We start from the raw sequence: 20,298 nt of genomic DNA, 5'->3' as shown, positions 1-20,298 counted from the left end.
ACAATAGTTCTGCGTTTCCCAATTTTGCAATGTCTAGTTGTCTTTAATATCCTTCTGACGCAAAACTGACGCAATTGTAAATATGTCGGTTTACGCGACAAAAATAGAAACACAACGTAGACTTTCTATTCGATAGGAGGAAATTTGCAATTTTTTTCGATTGTTCCACTATCGATGTCAAACAGCGATATCTGTCCAAAATTCAGATATCGAGATTCGAAGCAAGTCGTAAGCGTAAGGTTTACTGATATAGAAATCGTCAGAATTGACGATGTACGTTATCATGTCCAAAAGTTCGAGTCGTAGAAAAGATGGACATTCTCTTCGGCTATTTTTCATTAGCATAGTATGGGAATAACATGGTAAATCCGACTTCCGGGTAACGCGTTGAAATCGTCTCGCGTTCCGATCGAACCTCGTACGAAGAAGCAGCACTCGAACCGGTCGAATTTTCACGGCTGCATAATTCGCCGTGTAACGCCGGTAAACAAGCTCTGTCGTTGATCGTAGGAAGAATATAAGCACACCGACGAGAGGCTTTTGTCTCGTCGGTCTTTGTTCGCGTCGACGGATGTCTCGACGGGTCAATGAATCGGTCCCGACGATTCGCCGGTGGAAATGCGTTTCGTTCAGGCCGCGCCATGCCGATGTACCAGACTGCATTGTTCGCGTGTTTGCGACTTCCACTTCATCCTCGTGATGCACGGCGTGCGTATGGACGTTCGTTCGTTCGCTCGCGCGCGCGCGCACGTGTTCACGAACTCGAGACCACGGCCCACTACGTTAATAGACACGAGTTCCGAGTACCTGGTCGCCGCGGCTGATCATACGCGGAATTCGTGGACCTCGGTCCGGTGCCCATTGACGTAATCGTGGCCCAGATGCGCTCGGTCTTACGCAAAAGTACTCGTTTTCGAGACGTACCACTTGCACAAGCCCACAACCACTGACGCGATGCCGCGATGAAAGGAAAAGGGTCACCTTTTTCGCGGCTCCGACAATGGACGAAAGAAAAGGTGACGTGTTTTCTCTGCATTCGAGTCGGTTTACGTATCTCCCCTCTGCTCTTTCTTCTTTCGTTTCTTCCGAGTATGTACGTGTTGATGTTGAGAATTGTGTTTTGCGGACGAGAGTCGAGGATGAATTACACTCGTGTGTCGGCTTAAATGTTAATCGACGTTCGATCGCTTCTGTTTCAGGAAATGAGCATGCCGCCCACGCCTCTGTCGGCTATCGCCCAGACACCGAGAAAGGAGCCGGAGTCGAAGTTCATGTTCAATCCTGTGCTAGCAAAGGTAAGCATTAGATTCTGTCTGTTCGTGTAACAAATTTTGGTATGGTATAGATAAACGCTCTTCCGTTGTTGCGCATCATTAAAGACTATATATACGCAGAGATCTGTGCGTAAGTATTGTCGAGACACGTGCTAGTTTCGTACGAAGCATGATAATGAGCGTAAAATATCAAACAAACGACTAATCGATCAGAGCTTTATATTCATACAGAGTCGCGATCCAATGTGCACACGCGAAAGGCATACGTTTCTGACAACTATTTCGAAGAATCGCAACGATATAATAAATCATTTTTCAATTTAAATCCTAAGATTAAAGAACGAATGAAATAAGAAATTCCAAGAAGCGTACACGAAATTACTAAATTCAAGATAAAGTCGTCTACAGTATGTACAGAGTCAAATAACAAAAAACAGCTCGGTGATGATATGAATATCAAAATTATATAGACAGATATACATAAACAAGAAGAGAATTAATTCTATTATATGAAATTGCGAACATTCTTATTACAGTATTGAATAAACTATAATCTAACGTTTCAAGCGTAATAATAATTCTCAAGGATTTCGATAATTTCCCAATGATTTTTCGAGTTTACTTAAATTCTTATGATTTAGGAGCCATGCTATGTGTACATAGCATGGTATAAAGAGTCGCGTGAAATTGAGCGATCGCGTTCCCGTTGATTACAGAGAAGCCGTGGCAAATCTTAGGACGCGTATCGATCGTGGAAACGTTTCGAATTGTATCGAGCGACCGAGAAGTGTTTCGTGCCACTTGGCACTGTGTCAAGAAGCTCGCGCTCGACCGAGACGGACGCCTTTCGTTGCGGATAAATCGGCTTTCGCGCAACGCCCGTGTGTCCGTTCTAGAAAACGACCGGTGCGGCCTGTTAAACGCGGAATTTCGGTTTTCTCGTCGTCCACAGGCCACGCTCGCGGTCGTTGAAAACGCTCGGCGAAGAACGCGAGTCCGATCGATCGATGCCGGCGTTTTCGAGTCGAACAAGCTGTAGCTTTCGTGCCACTTGGCTTCGTGTCAAGAGTTTCGTGCGCTGCCGAATGTCGTTTCGTTTCGTTTCGTCGTTGTTGGCGAGAAGAAAAAAAGAAGAAACGGAGAAAGGAAGGGCGAAAGAGAAGCGCGCGAGAGTCAGCGTGGATAAAGGGGAAAACGAGCCGCGAGATATCAGTAGTTTCTCTGGTGAAAAGCGGATTAATTTCTCGAGGCTCGTGTTTTCCTTTTTCCGATGCCGAATAGCGTGGGCGCTCGCGGTTTTCCACGCTGCTGACATTCGTCCGACAGCTATGAGGCGACGCGATTAATTGAAATTCGCAAGACCGAAACGGTCAGCCAGCTTTCGCGCGACGAAATTTCCCGACGTATGCCGCGACCAGTTTGCTTCTTGAATTTTATCTGCCACGAAATAGTCGTAAAACATGGCGACGTGCTAAAACCACGTTTACGTTAAGCAAGTACAGTTGAGATGACCAGGTCGTTCAACCAAAAATAGAAGAATGGGCTATTTCTGGTTGAACGGCTACAAGCCGTTTCAACTTGGTTGACACTGTGTTTACGCGGACTGTTAGGAACAAGTTAAGGTAGATCGAATCGATCGATCGATCAACAGTAGCCCAGTGTAAATGAAGTCTTGGCGAAAACATTAAAGCAGTACGTTTTCACGTGGAATATCTTTCACGACACAAAAATGGAGCGGTACGCTAGTCTGTGATTACACCGGTCGGATTTATCAGCGTTCCGACGAATTCTTCAGATAAAACGAATATACAAATTGTTAGGAGTACAGTAACAGTTTATGAAAGTAATAATAACGAAACACCCGTAATTTTTTTCTCCAATTATAGTAATAATCTCAACAATCTCGACATTAATATTATTATCGTATTTTGTTATTTCCATGCTATGATTTGAAATATACTTGCTACAGTTTCTTATCAAGTTCACAAAATCTTAGACGAGTTAATCTCATTTCGGTCTTCGAATCCTTCAAATAATTTGATTCGTTCAAAAATGTATGCCATAAATATATAATCATATAACCACGATGTATCCATGGTTGTAACCAAATTCGTTCTAATAGAGTAGAAAATAGTTAAATTCGAATCGTTATTTGACGTGGCAAGTTCGATCGTGAAGTTACGTTTGTAGGTCGCCTTTGCTGTTTGATATTATCAATTTTGAATAATCGGTGTTTTTCTTTGCAGTTGACCGAGGTGACGCCGCAGGAAGCCACAAAGCCTCGTAAGTAAAGTTTCCAGTGTGTATTGCATGCCTCGTGTTTCGGGCTAATCCCCCGTCGAGTGGAAATGCTCGATGGCGCGATCGAAGACGGCAATCCTGTTACCTGTTCCATTCGAACGCGACTCTAGTCTATCCGATGCGCCGAAAAGCTATCCCATTATGAGACTGACGATAACAAGCCTCTCGGTATTACCAGCTATCCCCTCGTTTGAAATGCTTGAACGGACTACGACGTTTTCTACGCGATTTCGCGTTAGTCAAACACTCTTGATCGTTCCATACGAGATTTTACGTAAAGTAGATTCCGTTTTAAAAGAGCAGCGGTCTGTAAACGGTTGGTCGAGTCTTGCAGAAAAAGTGGCCTTATTTCGTCAACGGCTGTTTAACATTTATAGCCTATTACGTAATTAACTTTGGCGAAACAAGAGATTTTTATTACCGTACGAAACGAGTCTGATTATCCGCGGTGCAGTGCGTGACAACGATGAATGCTCGGAAACGGATATTTCGGAACAGTTTAACTTCGTTTCCCCTGTTCTTCTTTTCCTTCTTTCTCCTTTTTTTTCTTCTTTTTTAAGTTTATTTACTGTTTCTGTTTTTATACTTTACACGCGATAATGGTCATGACGAAACTGCCGCGGGCTAATTTAATCGTTGCGCTCGGCGTTGTTCGCGAGTCGGTCCTTTTCAACCGGCGAATCTCGTATTATTCTTTGCAACGTGAAATATTTTCATAAAACCGCAGGAATTATTTGCGTGACGGCCCCCGTTGGAAACAAAGTAGCACGGTCTATGAAAAACCTGTGGATTCATTGCGATCCGCAAAAAGCCCGAACGTCAATTTGCAGCCGCGTTTCGCAGTCACTGACCTTTTCCATTAACTCACCGTCCGGGGAAATTTATATTTGACTCCGACGGTTTCGTATACACGGTTATACGCGTTTATATGCGCACGGACGGACAGACGGTGGGAAAATATATATTTTGGCGACGCGCGGAAAATTTACGTTACACCAGCTGATTCGATAACTGTTTACCTTAAGCACCCAGAATTTTTTTAGAGGCACGTAACACAGGTGCTGTGGCTGACTGTCGTGTGATTTATGCTTCATCGAGTATCAGATATAAAATGAAACGTTGTCCATTTACTGCGTAACATTTTTTTTAATTGGTTCATTTTTTTTCTTCATTCGTCCATAAATTTTTCCTTGTGGTTGTCGATAGCTGATCGAGTATGAGGCGGAACGAAATTAAATACCGATTGAATCTTATTTAATTCTATATTAAGCTTGAAATAATAATTACTATGCGCATAGATGTATATATTAGAGACTAAAAATTTCAAACCACGTTTCCGACTACGTTTATCCCAAATCTTCTATTAACCTTCAATTATTCTGTAATGTTAATCGAAAATCGATATTACGGGGATGGCAAACGCACAATTGCGTTTTGATAATTACTTTCAGTTCGACACATCGTTTACATACAACGATTTCAAAATTTTCTCTCGCGGTATATTCGCCATTCGGTCATAACAAACGCATTTTCATGAATGAATAAATCCACCGATAGGCAACGATGACAGTGTGATGGAATATTTCCATGACTCATTGTGTGTTCAGCTATATAGTGTTTCGACAAGCGAACAAATTTAGATTTTATTTCAACAATTACAAAATAAAAATCAACTGAAAAAGAGCCGATAGATAGTTGACACACCGCGACAGAAGATCGACCGAGATGCAAAAAAATATTTGTGAATGGTCACGTTTTACAAATTTCCGGTTTACGTAACCGTCGGTCCGTGAAATGCGAGGCGCGCGCCACAAAATTTTTACCAGATCCCATGTTTGTTCACGAAAATCCAAATATTTAGTTAGCTTTCGGCCTGACTACTCGCACGCTTGCCGACGTCACGGCTTGCCACGCGTATAACGGGGACCATTGTCAAAAATGGAGAATCACGTCGCGCCAGATTGTCCGAGGTCCAGGGCTAAAACCTGTGGATTCATTGATATTCGAATGTTTCTAAACGATGCGCACGCGGACTGGTGGGGGCGTTCAAACTCGAGAGAGGGCGAGGGAGCAGCAAGGGATACTGTTTCATGAATTAACCATTCGATGTGGCGGCTCTCCCTTCCGTTTGACGTCGATGCTCGAATATACACTGGCCACTTTGCGACGCCTATTATCGTCGCCGTTACGAACGTGTACGCGCGTGTGTTATACCCCATGTCCCTCGCGGGCCGCGGGCTGAGAATTTGCTTCTCGCTTCGTATATTTGAGTTTGCCTCACCGCGCGCGGTAAACCGATCTCGCGACATTCACGTATCCCGCGTGTCAAATCCTCGAAAGTTAACGCCTCTCGATTCTTCCGCTTTATTCCGTGCGACTTTGAACTAATTAGCGGCTCGATTCTTTCATTGCTAAATTTCGCATTCGCGAAAAATCGCAAATTATTAATATTAATATCTCTCTCTCTCTCTCTCTCTCTCTTTCTCTCGTATAACACTAATGAATTTTTCTTGCACCATTAAGCTAACTAAATTTACCGACTTATTAGTAAATTTTACAAGTCGTTAAGTAGAAGTTAATGGTATTAATAAATTCTCTTTCATAAGAGTAACGAGTATGATAAGGAAACAAATGATATTTTACAAGTAAATTCTACAAATCACGAGTCTCTTAATAATCTTATATCATGTAATACTATGAAATAGTAAACGAGAAACGTAACCAACGACTCGTAAATTGTTTCTTTAATACCACTATTTGGCGAATTAATGTGCAAAAGGATTCTGCAAGCCACCTGCTCGGATATCTGCATTTCTGCAGAAATATCATTTCAAATCCGCCACTGCTAAGCGACCGCACCGCTGTACCTCGAATAGACGAGAATCGTTTGGATTATCCGGCGGAACGTTAGACTTTTACGGGACGACTGGCAGAATCTAATCTCGGAATCTGCCGCTTCCGGTTTCCCTTTAGCTTCCTAATTTACCTTGGTGGCCGGTATATTTCTCCGCGGCCACTTCCTGCCCTGTCGGCGCAAGCGGCGAAACGCCCACCGACACGGCAGAGAGGTCGGGCCACGTTTAACCTCTTGCCCCGAACGTGCCAGTGGCTTCCTCTTTATCAGGGAGAACGGACTCGAGGACGTCTCGAGCTGATTAAGAGGAGGGAACGCGTTAACCGCGTCGGAATTGTAATGCGCGTGCCTCCAACCGCCTACCAGCGGCACGCTTCCGCGCCGAATTCATCCACCTGTACTCTTCCCCGCCTATGCCTCTCTCTTCTCTGTATAGGTGTTAACGAGCGAGGGTGTGATCGCGTGACCGACGACCTTTTAGGCAGCGCGCCGCTACGGCTAAAAGGCCCCGGGTTCCTACGTTCATTTTCCACCGTAACGTTTGGCTTTCGATGCACCCCCATGATTTCAGCAAACGCTCGAATTACTCTCGACCACCACCCTCGACCTTTTCGTTTGAATCTCCGTTTTTAAATGTATAGAGATTTGGAGATACGACAGTGTTTTGCTAACTGGCCAGATATTAGGTCGAGTAGTATAGGGAATCAAATAATGAAACGAGGAAATTAACAGAAAGTGCGAGTCGATCAATTTGGATTTTGAGAGCAGCAATTAATGTTGGAAATTATCAATGTGGTGGATCGCGAATTCGTAATTTCTCGTAGAAATTGTATGAGATTGGAAGGTTGTATTTTTTAAAGATTTGGTCGGTTGTAAAGAATACGGACAAACATTTTTTTCTCATGTATTAGGTTGTTCGAAAAGTTTCTTTCGTTTTATGAGGAAATAATAGACGCACAACGTTTTTTGTTTTATATTATTTCGTCGAATTACGTACGATCCATTTTGTTCTGTTGAGATAAACACCGCGACATTTCACAGACTTGGTTTCACTTTGTACGAAGATGCACTGTTGTAAAAATCACGTTTGCGAAAGAAAGACACTTTTCGGACAATTTCTTTTCTATATACAATTCATTTTGATTTCTTTGCTACGAGATTTATATTTTGATCGTCGGTAAGTCTGGTGCTAAATAGACGCAACCATCGTATTTTCTGTATGTTGCGTCACGAACTCTTCACCATTTAGACGCGAAAGTACGCGAGTGACAGCTCGTAGAACGAAGGTGAACGTACAACGACAGCTTCTCCTAACAAATAGCCACGCAGCAGCGCCTCGGCTTTTCCTTCTTCAACTACACCTTCAGTCGTGGTCTGGTTGTGCCACGGTGGTTGCTGTCTTCTTCCTTCTTTGTGTAAACCCTCTTTCTCACCCCCACCCCCCCGCCTTCCGACGATATTTTTCCTTTTTCGCGCGTCTCCCTCGTTTCCTGGTCCTTCTGCAGGCTCCTCTCTGGCGTTCCTCTTTTCGTCTGCCGCGATACGTCGAGAAGAATAAACGAGAGAACGACGAGACGAAGTGGTTTCCATGGTAACGAACCGTTCCATGGTTCTATCGTCGGATCGAGACAGGACACTCGCCGATCGACGCCTTTCTTCTGTCTATCGACGTGTCCTAGGTCAAGTAATATCTCGCTGCACTATTGTCAACGCTCGAGAAACGTCGAAACGCTTGGTCCTTCTGTTGCCGTTTCTTCTGCTCGAATAGACCGGTGAATTGTAATCGATGGTATCGATGTCTTGGAAATTTCGTTCAGTCGCGCTCAAACGACGATGTGTATGGTGTGTTATTAAAAGGAGAAAAGGTTGCAGACTTTAGAAGTTTGTTATATTCACAGAAACGAGGAAAAAGACGACTAACCGATGATAGGTGGTACAAGTAATCCTTCTGACGTAAAATACGGTTGATTTCGTATCGAAACGAGTGCTTCTTCGGAGAGAATCCTTTAAAGTCAACGCGGCTATGTTTTAACGCCGTGTATATAAATCAAGGAAAAATGCAAAGAGGTTTGGCGCGAAAACTGCCAATTGCTGGAAAGAAATTTATTAGCGGGGCGGAGCGGTTGGAAGGCGGCGTGCACGGGACTCTCGAGTACTTCGCGAAGTTTTCATTAGTAAGAGCCGATAAACTCGCGAAGACTTTGCCGGCTTGTCCGTGGGATAATCGCAGTAATTATCCATGGACCGATCTGCCTCGAATACCGCGACAGGGAATTTCAAGTTTGCGGTAGTAACTCCGCCAGTACTATCGCCGGTGTACGGCAATTCCCGTGACATTAATTATTGAAATCGCCCCCGGCACTCTTCTCCATTCCGTATTTCTCCGTCTTTCTTTCTCTTCCTCCATTCCTCGTATATATTCTGTACCTCGATCTCGTCGTCTCTTTCTGCCTGCTTTTCTCTTCTCTGCTCTGTCTCATCTTCGTTGCTCGTTTCGTCCTCGTTTCATCCTCGTTCCACCCTGGCGACTAGTCTGGTATTCTCGCGGCTGTCGTAGCTCTCGGTCTCGTTTTCTAGTTCGAAGGAAGTCCCTTGGGCGAAGTTCGCCGAGAAGCAGACAGAAGCTCCGTCACTTAATATTCAATCGCTCAGCCGTCTTGTCGCCGGTGGATCGCGACGAGAACAAACGAGACCAATAAATTAATATCGCTGATCGAGGTTTTCTTCTCTCTTTCGTTTATCCGTCTCGTTGCTTTCGTCGCTCGCGATACGGTGTCCTCGAATATACGTAACGTTTATTATACATCACCGTGCCGACGTAGAATTTCATTCTTCCGTCGATGAAACTTTAAATCGAAACTCCGGTGCGACGTAAACGGAGGCGAGCTGGGATTCGTCGAATTGGAAAAAATATCGCGTATCTGGCGATTCGATCTCGATCGAGGATAAAGTCGACTTACTCCATTCTGTGTTTTATTACGGTGTTATTTCGAGTTGAGAGTGCGCGCCCTTAGTTGCGCCAAGTGCATGCGATTATTTTATTTCGCGTGCGGTCGCGTGCTCCTGGACTATCTGCCCGTTGCCAGAACGATCGCAATCTAGCCATGTGAAGGCTGCTTAATATTGTGCGTGGAAACTTGCTTTAACGGCATTAAAGCTGTACGATAATGGCCAGCCGCCAGAATCGGCCAGCTCCAACAAATTGAAACGCGTCACGCCAACTGGCCACGTCTTTGGAATCCGATAAACCCTTCGCCGTTTCTTTTCTTCTAATTAAACGCACAATCTCTCTCTGTCTCCTCACTCTTCTCGACCATTCCTATGCTCGCCGTTTCTCTATCGATGCTCGAGCTGTAAATAGCTCAAATTGCAAATTACGATGCTCGTAAGGGAGCGGAAGTAGCGAGAAAATTGTGAAGCAAGTGGACGAAATACCAAGCTCGGCGAACGACTTTATCTCGACTCGAGCACGCGATTACACGGATCGCGTTGATGACAGCTTCTTCGAGTTTGTCTACCGTGGTATCGCGATAATTCTCATCTTGATATAATATATCTTGCACGATCCGACATATTTCTTAACCATTACATCAACGAAGACGCGCCCCTAACAATACCAAGCCGACGACGAAACTCTAACAAGCAACGTAATCCGTTCCGCCGATTCTACGTCCCTCGAAGGAAGTATCGTTGACAGTCACGAGCACGCATCGACGTAATTACGACGGGAGCAAAACAGCTTTCGAGGAAGTTGCACACGCAATCGAGAACTATGAACGGAACTTCGCTCGGTTCTTAATAAAGTCAGGGGTAGAGGAGACATCTCGAGAATCTTGGACGATCGCTAGGGAATCATTAACCGATGACGTTGTTGCTTTGTAGCAGAGAATAGCCGTTAGATGTCCAGCTGCATCGTCCATGTTCCCTGCTTTTTACACGCTCCTTTTTATCGTCATAGCTCGTCACGACACCGGTCTATCCGTTCTTCATGATCGTAAACGCGTAGTTCCTCGCGACAAGATGGCCTCGTAAAGTAAGTATTTATCGATACGCGAGTTTCTGGTAGTTGTGGATAAAGGTCAGCGTTCTTTTTCTTCCTTTCAGCAGCCTGCTAAGTGTACACGTGCTTCTAAACATTACGTTCGAGTTATATTTTACAAAAATATTGAAAGAATCGTAAATCCTAGATATTTAAGCAGGATTTTAGAGGATTTATGCCAATAATTTTCATCGTTATTGTCTATAATATATATGCAGGATTATGAAACAGTTGGCAATGAACCTTGTTATATCGCTACGTGAACGTTGCTACCTGTTAAATGGCACTATGTGTCCTGTCGAGAAATAATCGCGCGTGTATTCTTGCAATTAGTACGAACTTGTCGGAATGAAACAGATGGGAATCTCTTTCTATTACTTTCTTTGCGATTTATCAGTGTCATCTTGTAGCGTATCGCGATGAAAAATACGAGATTTTGCGTGTATGCTTCGATAAAAACGATCATAACGTGTCGCGTTGTATTCGATCAGTGAAAGTAGATTAGATCCTGCGTTCTTTAATGTCTTATTACCTTCGATACGAATTCATCGCGATAAAAAAATTCCAACTTCGCTCGATTATTCGTTAATAACTAAGTAGAATACTTTGGTGGATCGATGAAAAGGGAACAGATCGGTATAAAGCCACGCGGATACCATGCATCGCGTGTAAACGACGCGATTCGTTCGCGGTTAAATTCGAAAAGTCTATAGAACGAAGGATGACCAGTTGGCGGGCTAATTTATTGGGAAAATGCAGTTTCAGCGAGTGGCACACCTTTGACATTTGCCTGAATCGATACCTGTTGAGCCATTCGTCGGGCGTCGTACGGCCCGCTGGTGCAGCTGGTATTATTACAAGCGGTGTACACGTGTCCACGGGCCCGGTGCGTGTATCATTATGTCAGTTCATGAATATATGCACGCTGTATCTATCTCATGGTCCCGCGAGCGATCGATACCGCGCGTTTTTGCCCCGATTGTCGCTCGATTACCCGTCTCGCCGACGGCTAATCGGGATCGCAATTACGTTTGCCTGCTGCTACCGATAAAGTATCCCCGTGAAATACGGGAGCATAATCGAGCGAATTATTAACCAGCGATTGTAACGAGGAACAATGCGCCAGGTTCGTTTCGCTTTCCACTAATCGAGAGTCGGTTTTATTCGGCTGACCTCGAATAAGAAATGGCAAACGTTCGTAATGTCAATCCTCGATTGATGCGGTCAGATCGCCGATTAACGGGTAGTAAATAGATCGCGGACATTTATGCACATTCATATTTCTATGGATATAATCGAAGAAGGTAGGGGAAAGACAGGGGATAAATTATGTTTTCCGTCTTTTACCAGGTAGCAATTTGGGGATATAAAATACGTAGTAGAAGCCATGGCGAGAAAAGTAAAAAACAGGAAACGACGACAATTTGACATACACCGCATCGATCGAACAGAGGTATTCGGTCTCTGGTTTATTCAGAACATTCGTGGAATAGTTCTACGAGAGGTTGACTGCTGCGAGGCTTATAAAAGACCCGTAATTACAGCAATCAACCATGAGTTTGTTTACTCGTAGTTTCCAAATCGGTCTAATTTCTGTCTCGATAATATACATGGTCTACGACGTCGATTCGTCCAAGAATTTAACGACGTGTGTTACTTACACGGTGGAAGCAGGCGCCACTCCGACTAGGCTGGATCGAAAATTGATACACCGTGTGCGCGCTCGTCGAGTCGATTACGAGCGTGTAACAGCCATTACGGTTTAATGCGGGATATTCGATCGACCCGATAAATCTGGCCAGGTGCCACGCAGCTAACACGCGCGTGTCCACGATAAAAGTGTCGTCGTCGAGGTAATCAGAGACAGATACTAGAGTGTTATAGGCGATTTCTATTTCTAGCAGCGAGAAGAAGTACTCTCCAGTGTCCACGATTTCGTTTACCTCTGCTCCTTGGAGGATTATCGATTCTCCGAGCGGTGGAAGGAAATTCTTTGGGAAACGGCCGCGTGTACTGCAGTTAAGACAGTAGTGAAAGTTGCGATTACGCGTCGATAAACGCGTCCATTCTCGAGAATTCTCCGGTTGGGTCGATTCACGAGGGAACGAGCCGCGAATAAAGTTCGTGACTCGGTCTTGGAATTACTTTCCAAGTCCTCGCTCGCTTCCGAGCGTAAGCGGCGTTAACCAGCGTCGGGACAAACCCTCGTGAAGGGTAGCTTTACGTCGGAGGGGTTGTACACGTGCTGAGCCAAATTAAATATTGAATATCGAGCCCTCTTCCCCACGGCGCTGTCAGTTACCTCTGTATACTATCGAGCGGCTTGACCTACTTGTCCAATTATGCTATACAGTGCGACATGAAGTCGTTAAATCACGAGTTTCGGGCCAGCCGAAAGATACGTCCTCTTGTTATCTCCACTATCGATCGACTTCCGGATTAAGACTAATTCAATGCATCCTTTTCCACGTTTATTCTATTTTACATCTTTTTCATTTCGTTTGATTTCATTTTCGAGTGAAAAATATGTCGCTTTTCGTTTCGCTTATCTTCTCGTTTGATTTCAGGATTACATGTGTACGTGGTTTTGCCGTCTTTTCGAACATTTAAGAGATATCACGAATATTAATTACGTTAAGTTGACGTAACGATTAAGCTAAGTTTATTCGTTTCTTAGACGAAGAGAAACGAATGGATGTGCATTTCAAAAGGATCATTATCTGCAAATATATCAAATTATTTCCTTCTTTGATTATTTCATATTAAAGGACTTCCTGTTATTCCAATTAACGAATGACGTAAAACTCAGAAAACGAACAGAAATGGGCTTATCGTATCTTTTTCGTGTCCCAATTTATTTTATGGACGGGAAGAAAGCTGTTGAAATAAAAATTAGCGAGAATTTGAATACGCGGTATTATAAATTCGTAGTACTCGAGTCTAAAATGTAACGGAACTCTAGTTTGAAAATTATTTTTTCGCAATCTCGACACGATTCTCCTTAGGATCGTTAATCGATTAAAAGTCCTGGTGAAATCTATACATATAACCTATCCCGTTTTATACATATTTCATCTATTTTTTTAATAAAAATCACGACGAACGAATCGCGTGTTTCGTTTTCATTCCTCGATTCTCGTGCTTTCTGCGTTCCTTTTTCGGTCCCGTTAGTTAGTCGTTTCTCGTGAAACTATTCGAACGGAATATTGGATTCGCGAGATTAATTCGTCGACGCGAACAAAGGTGGTAGATCGCGTTACGACCGTCGTCGCAGCCTGCAGCGATGGTTATGTCATTGGAACGTTGGCGTATCTCGATCACGGTTAGATCGTGTTTCTGTCACGCTGATGACGTTTGCTAGCGATGCCTGCTAATTTGTAGTGTTTGATCGCGTAACTGCGGGATGACGCGCCTCCAGCGTTACTTCTGCTCATCCGCGTGGACGGATTCTCGGCAAATGATGTCGTCATCTCCTTTGACATCCGCGTATGCCAGTACCACCGTGCTTCTCTTATTAACCGACGGCTTTTCCGCTTAACCGTATTCGACTAACACGGCCGTACGATCTACGTATACGGTGTTGCGGATTACTTCGATCGAGTGGAAAAGTTGTTCCTTTGCCTGGTTTCTTCGACGAGAGCAAATTGCCAACGGCGAGCAGAGCCAGACGTTAAAAACTCGAACGTAGACACGCTAGCAAGGAAAAGAGAGTTTATTGTCGACTGGGTTTAAGGGATAAAGAGGGAGAGAGAATGAAAGAAGGAGAGAAGGTCCATTTTCCTAATAACGTCGGATTCGGCCTCGACCAAAAGGTTAGGTTCGTCGACTCTCGTTTTCTCCTTTTCTCCGGCGTTCCCGTCTCTTGTTAAGCGCGCCCTTTCGCTAGCCCCGTGACACGAACGCCGCCTTTTCAACCCCTTCGACCCGTTTCCCGCTGTTCCATCGTCATCCTCTTCAAATTTTCTAAGGTCTTGCGAGAAAAGACTGCGGAGATTCTCGCGACCGCTTTACTCCCGATAAATTATAAGACTGCGAGCGGTGCGCATAATGCGACCGCGAAAGACGAGACAGAAGCGTTTATACGATATCGATCACGCGGGCTTCGTAGGGTGGCACGCGACGCCTCTCTGAAAGGGGGCCGTTCATTCAGAATGGTAGAAGAAAGGATCGTTAACGATCGCGTGGAGAGGAATACGGAGTCGAAACGAGAAAGAGTTTCGAGGATTTCTTTCTCCTTTTCACAGACCGGTCGGAGAGTGTTGACGATGGCGATGATGGTAAGAGTGCGGGTAGAGGCGAGTGGGAGAGTAGGTGGTGGAATTTATACGCGAAATCCGCGTGGAATTTCATTTCGTCTTTTATCGAGCGCGAGCCACAAGCGGCATCGGCGGCAAAGGAAAAAAGGGAGAACGATTTTGTGCGCGGCAACAGAGAAGAAAGGGTGCGAACAGTGGCGGCAGAAGAGCGTGGAAAAAAGGGTGGCCATAGTCGAAGGGACACGAGAAGAAGAGAGGCGAAGCGAAAGGGGTCGATAACACATATCCATCCTCTACCCTAGCGGCTCTCCTCTGCCTCCTATCTATTCTGCCCGCCAACACCCTCGAATCAGTCTCCGCGCAAGCAAGCAACCAGGCAAGCAAGAGCAGCTCCGAGTTACTTAACGTGATTAAATCCACCTCCACGGCCCTCTACCTCTCGCACCCTCTATGGCCGAACCACGTCGATTCGTCTCCTCCGGTCTTTTCTTCGCCCTATTTATCCTCGTGCTGATCTATTCCTGCGGATTCGATCACGAGCCGTTTACTTGTTCGCGTTTTATTGCTTAAAACGGCCTTCACGCTCACCTCGAACGTCCCTTTTTCGCTTCTCAATGCACGCGCTCGATCGTTGGCTACTCTTAACCCTGCTAACCTATTCACTGATATTCGAGTGTTCGCCAGGGAAAGAGTCGTCGCATCCATCGCTATTTCAAAAGGATGCACTCGTTCTCTCGCGGCCACCGCCAAAGGAATACCGGCGTCATGGTTCTCCACCGATCGACCGCCACGCTTTTCCTTCTTTCACCGTAATACATCGATTCCTGCATCCTTTTTTATTCTACCTGAATCGATCGTTCTCTCAAAAGAGTCCTTCAGACAAAAGTCGAGGTATTGTACGATCGTTTCAATTGAAAAGTTCAACGACACTTTTCGCGCCCGAATCCTATCCTTCTAAAATTTAATCGCTGTCTCGATGATTCGAGCACCTATTCGAACGACGTAAGAAATGGCGTGAAAGGGAGCCACTTCCGTCAAGAAAAGACTTCTTCTCGAGATCTATATATAGTTTGGTGAGCCAACGAAAATGGTGAATCACGTTTTTCGTATGAAACACAGTCGCGTTTGGGTCGCACCTTCGACGCATAATCATCGGCGGTACGTCATGATTCAATAATAGCTTTGGAAACGAATAATGCAGCGGTGTTTTCCATTCGATCGAGTATATATATTCTTCTGACCAGTTGGTTTATTTACAATTGTGATTTAGTGGGCTCCGTAGGATTTTAATTCGCTGTGCAATGTATCTGGAGCGTTCGCGCGCTCCTTTTCTCCGTGGAGAAACGAACGTGCGAACACGGGAGGGGCCACTTCCGGAAGGAAGAGGTTACCAGGCCGATACGCTTGGCCGAAGCGTCTCGACGCATGGTGTATGTTGCGTCACGTCGACGAAGTCGATGACCCACCTCCGTCTCCTCCTCTTCTACCTTCTCTTTCTCCCTTCTCCTTTCCTTTCCTGTACGAATCCATCGGAGAAGACTGCACACGAGACCAGAACACATGCATCGTGCCACGGAAACGGACGTCTGCGACTTTCTCGTGCGTAATCGTGGGTCATACGGATCTGCCCTCTCGCCGCTAATTCGATATTTGTCGCACGATCCTCTCGAAAGTCAAGCCGATTAATCCCGTGCCTCTTAAATTTTTCAATCTTCTTATCTGAATATGTGGTTGGTGTTTAATTGAAACGAATAAATTAAAGAACAGAGAAAAAAGATGAATCATTTTCTTGTACAATTTCATAAACAATCGTAAATACCAAAGTAAATAATACAAAATATGTAAAGTAACGTCGTTCTTTTCAACTTTTCAACGGTTGATGAGTATAATTCCTGGATTCGTATATTCGAATATTTCGTCTACCAATCTCTAGCATTCGAAACACAGTGGCAAAAATTATCGGTGGCAGAAATCGTCTCCTACATCTGGTAAAGTTTCGACAACGAATGGCACGCTTGGAACGAAGGTAGTTAACTAACTGTCTGTGGATCGTCTTCTTTATCGCTTTGGGCCGGCTCGATTCAAGCGTCTTCAGTTTATCGAATGAATTTTTTTTTTGCTCGGAAGAATTGTCATGCGTCGAGAAGTTAATTAAGAGCGAGCGAGACTGAGAGAAGGAAACGAGAGAGGGCGAGCACTCCTCTCCTTTTCTTTCGTCTTAATTGGAGGGCTCTTTTAGCAATTAGAACGCGAAGGGAATTCTTTTCTCTTAATAATTCGCCGTTACGAAGATATAAACGAACCTTTCAAGAACATCCCGCGGAACCCTTCCTCACCCGTGGCTGTTGGCCTCTTGCTTTCTGTATTTTCGCCGCGGTTCTTGGCATTCAGGCAAGGTTTGCCGGCAACCGGCTGCCTAAGCCCACAAAATTTATTTTATATCCCCAGTTTTAGGTGAATAGGGACGAGCCATTGAGATCCTTTCTGCTTCTTCGAGCCGTTGCGCTCGTTTCTCGTTCGCCGCGGTATGCTGTCTACGGGAAGGATTTTCCTTGGGAAATCTTATATGAAAAGATGCGCGTGGAGAGTTTGGGAAGGGGGGAAGGGAGGGCAGGACGAGCAAGAGATGTTCACCCTTTGCCGGCGATCTGACCCGAGCCGGGCTGGTTATTCATAAGGCAGATATCCAGCCAGCTCTCGAATGCAAATCGAGCGGAAGTCAACGATGAGCCGAAACGACGAGCATCTTCGTTTTTCTCCTCGTCGACCGTCGTCGATGGAGATTTATAGAAAAAAAGAAAAGGGGAAGGAAAAAAAACGAGGGAGAAAGGGAAAAAGAAAAATAGGAAAGGGGAACGAAACGAAGTAGAGAATAGGAAGGAAATGCAAAACGGCTCGATTAAAACTCTTCAGGCTCGTTTAATCTTTCCCCCTTCGCTTAGCTTATGATTCCTCCTCATGGTCGTTCGGTTTGCCTTTCAGCCAATCGGCCAATTCTATGGTGAGACGCGAATATATGCGCGAAAGTTACGATGGAATTTCAATGGCGAGTTACGGATCATTGGTACGCGTTTCCCATGACGAAGGCTCCAGGACTTGGAAATAACTTCATTCAGACCTCAAGTTCACATTCGCTTTTATTGGAATATATCGGGTTCGTTGAAAAGTTTATAGCAAAATCGAAAAAGAATTTACAGTTTATCTTTGCAGAATTAGTATTTCATCGAATAGGACGAGTTTCGATAAATTTGTTGTCCTGTTTGGTCAATTCCTTCGTGCAGCTTTTACAGTTTTCTAGAATATTTGATACCTTGCCATTAAACAAATTTTATAACAGTTGCGATAGATTCCATCATAACTAGGAGAATTTAAATGTAACGTTCGGTAATTAATTAAAAAAAAACCTTTCTCGTCCTTGCTATCAAATCGATGATCTACGGGCGCTTAATTCGAACACGGGTCACGGATCGGCTTTTGACGCCAATCTCGTATCGCGATATCAAAGGAACGGACACGCGACGGGTTCGCGTGTGCCCGTTGAATCGCGGCACGAGGATAGAACACAGGAGAGAAAAAGGTAGAAAGCGGAGACGCCACGGAAGCGTACGACCTTCGGCGTGGTATCGATTAAGCGCGGGTTAAGCTCAATGCCAAACCAAAAGCAATCCGGCGATCCGGCCGCAGCTTGGCGTGCCATCAATCCGTGTGCGAACACTCGCGTCGACGTGCTTCTTTAATTTATTCGACTTGGAGCCACGGCTCTCGAACCAAGGGACTCCGAGCAAACTTCTACAAACTCTTTGTACAGAACTTTTCACTCCGTCGAGGCTCTTCTTCCCCGTCTTTTCTCAGATTTCGAGCGAGGGAAATCCCGCTCTCTGATTTACACGAGGTGTCTTAATTTACGTAAGTGCAGTCCTTCGAACGTCTGTTCGTCCGAAATTTAATTAAATCCGTCGAGATCGGTAGATTTGCAACTACATTTCCAAGAACAATTTACACTACATTCTGAATGGTTACGTTAACCCCATTATGTGGATTATAATCTAATATCGCTGGCTGTATTACCCCTTCGATTGGATTTGCTCGGATGATTAGCAATTGCTGGTCAATCGAGCGCGCACGCGGTCGAAATCAATATATTATTAGGTCAACGATCCATTCAGTTCCAAGCAAATAAATAAACGAACTCGAAGGTGGACGCGAGCGTTAAGATCGATCGAATTGGTTCCGTAGGCGTGTATGTATATGATTGAGGAAGGGGGGGATGCATTATTTTTTTACCTGGCTGCCCCGTGGAACGCACGGCTTGATGGAACGGCGCATTCGATAATACATCATTCGGTTGACCCAGTTCCGTGATATCGAGTCTCGAAGTGGCGGAGCGTGGCGGTCACCGAGACCCGTTGGTTAGTGGTTGGCGCGGTAAACGGGGTAAAATAGTGGCCGAACAGCCGGCAAACGGAGGCATTGACGTGTGTCGAATACGAGTTTATTAACCGAACGGGACGCCGAGTCAACTTTCGTGGAGTCCTTTGGCATGAGTCGACTTTTCTCCTAGTATCCTGTAATGGATATATGTAAGTATGCGTGATCCTGGTAATAGTATGGTGCGTAGTCACGGTTGTATCTAGGTGCACGTGTTCGTGTAAATTTGTATTTTTATGAAGACAATCGCAGAAACGAAATCTGAATAGAGATTCGTTTTATGCTCTGAATATTACGAGTATATCCACGTTGCATATTTTATAGCAAAAGTCCATTTATACGAATCTGTCGAAAAAACAAGCTGTTCCATATCTGTGCCAGTGAAGCATTTCTTTTTTTTTTTATGAGATTCCATACATTTCATTTTCGTATCGAACATTTGCCATTATATAAAGACACGAGTAAATTAGACGAGAAATGTACTCCTGCCTAATTAGTTAGTGGATAGATACTGTAATAAAACAATAGTGCACAAATACTTTCTGTAGCCAACGTATGTCCCATTAAAATCCCTAATACATTAGCATAAATTCCATCTTTCATTTCTTTTTTTTTCCATTATGTGCTTAATATTTTCTAATTTTGGAACCGACGTAATAATTGTTTCGAGACATTTGAACAGCAATGTACATACGTCAGTTATTAAACTCGATAAGTTGCACGTTAGCGAGTTATTTTTCCAGCGTATTGTAATTAACGTTAAATTAATTTTAGAATTCTAAAGAAAAGATATACCGGAACGAATCCTAGAGGAAGTCTTATTAAACGGCGTGATTTCTTTCACGATATCAGAGGGTTTCGCGGTTGCAAGCGCCAGTTAAATGTTTGCTCTTCATTCGCGATGCGCAGCCAGGGACTCGTCTCGGAACTCCCTTCGGTTGAGAAACTGGAAAGTTAGCCGCAAGTGCGAGCGGTTCTCCTTCGCGGCAAGTTCCTCTCGGAGTTCGAGCAACTTCCGGTTTTGACTGAAAGGAGCTTCCGTCCTTCGAGATCCTCCGACGCCCGGGGGTCGACCTCCTTAATAAATACGTCGATGCGTGCTTTCGAAGGAAGTCGCGTTTACATACTGTGACTGACATTTTGTAG

General features: G+C 44.6%; 1 protein-coding gene across 10 annotated transcripts in view; it reads left to right on the top strand.

Moving 5' to 3' along the window:
* Positions 1-20,298, top strand: part of lilli (AF4/FMR2 family member lilliputian) — a 168,509-nt gene that overhangs the window by 115,546 nt on the left and 32,665 nt on the right. For all 10 annotated transcript variants that reach the window (XM_069114993.1, XM_069114991.1, XM_069114992.1 and 7 more), the window contains 2 exons: positions 1,200-1,295; positions 3,521-3,557. In XM_069114993.1, the coding sequence (XP_068971094.1) occupies positions 1,200-1,295; positions 3,521-3,557 (133 nt within the window). The remainder of the gene's footprint in view (positions 1-1,199; positions 1,296-3,520; positions 3,558-20,298) is intronic.

Source organism: Bombus flavifrons, chromosome 6, assembly GCF_040668555.2.
Source record: "Bombus flavifrons isolate JBK064 chromosome 6, iyBomFlav1_principal, whole genome shotgun sequence".
Classification (NCBI taxonomy): domain Eukaryota; kingdom Metazoa; phylum Arthropoda; class Insecta; order Hymenoptera; family Apidae; genus Bombus; species Bombus flavifrons.
This window is presented reverse-complemented; position numbering and strand designations above follow the sequence as displayed.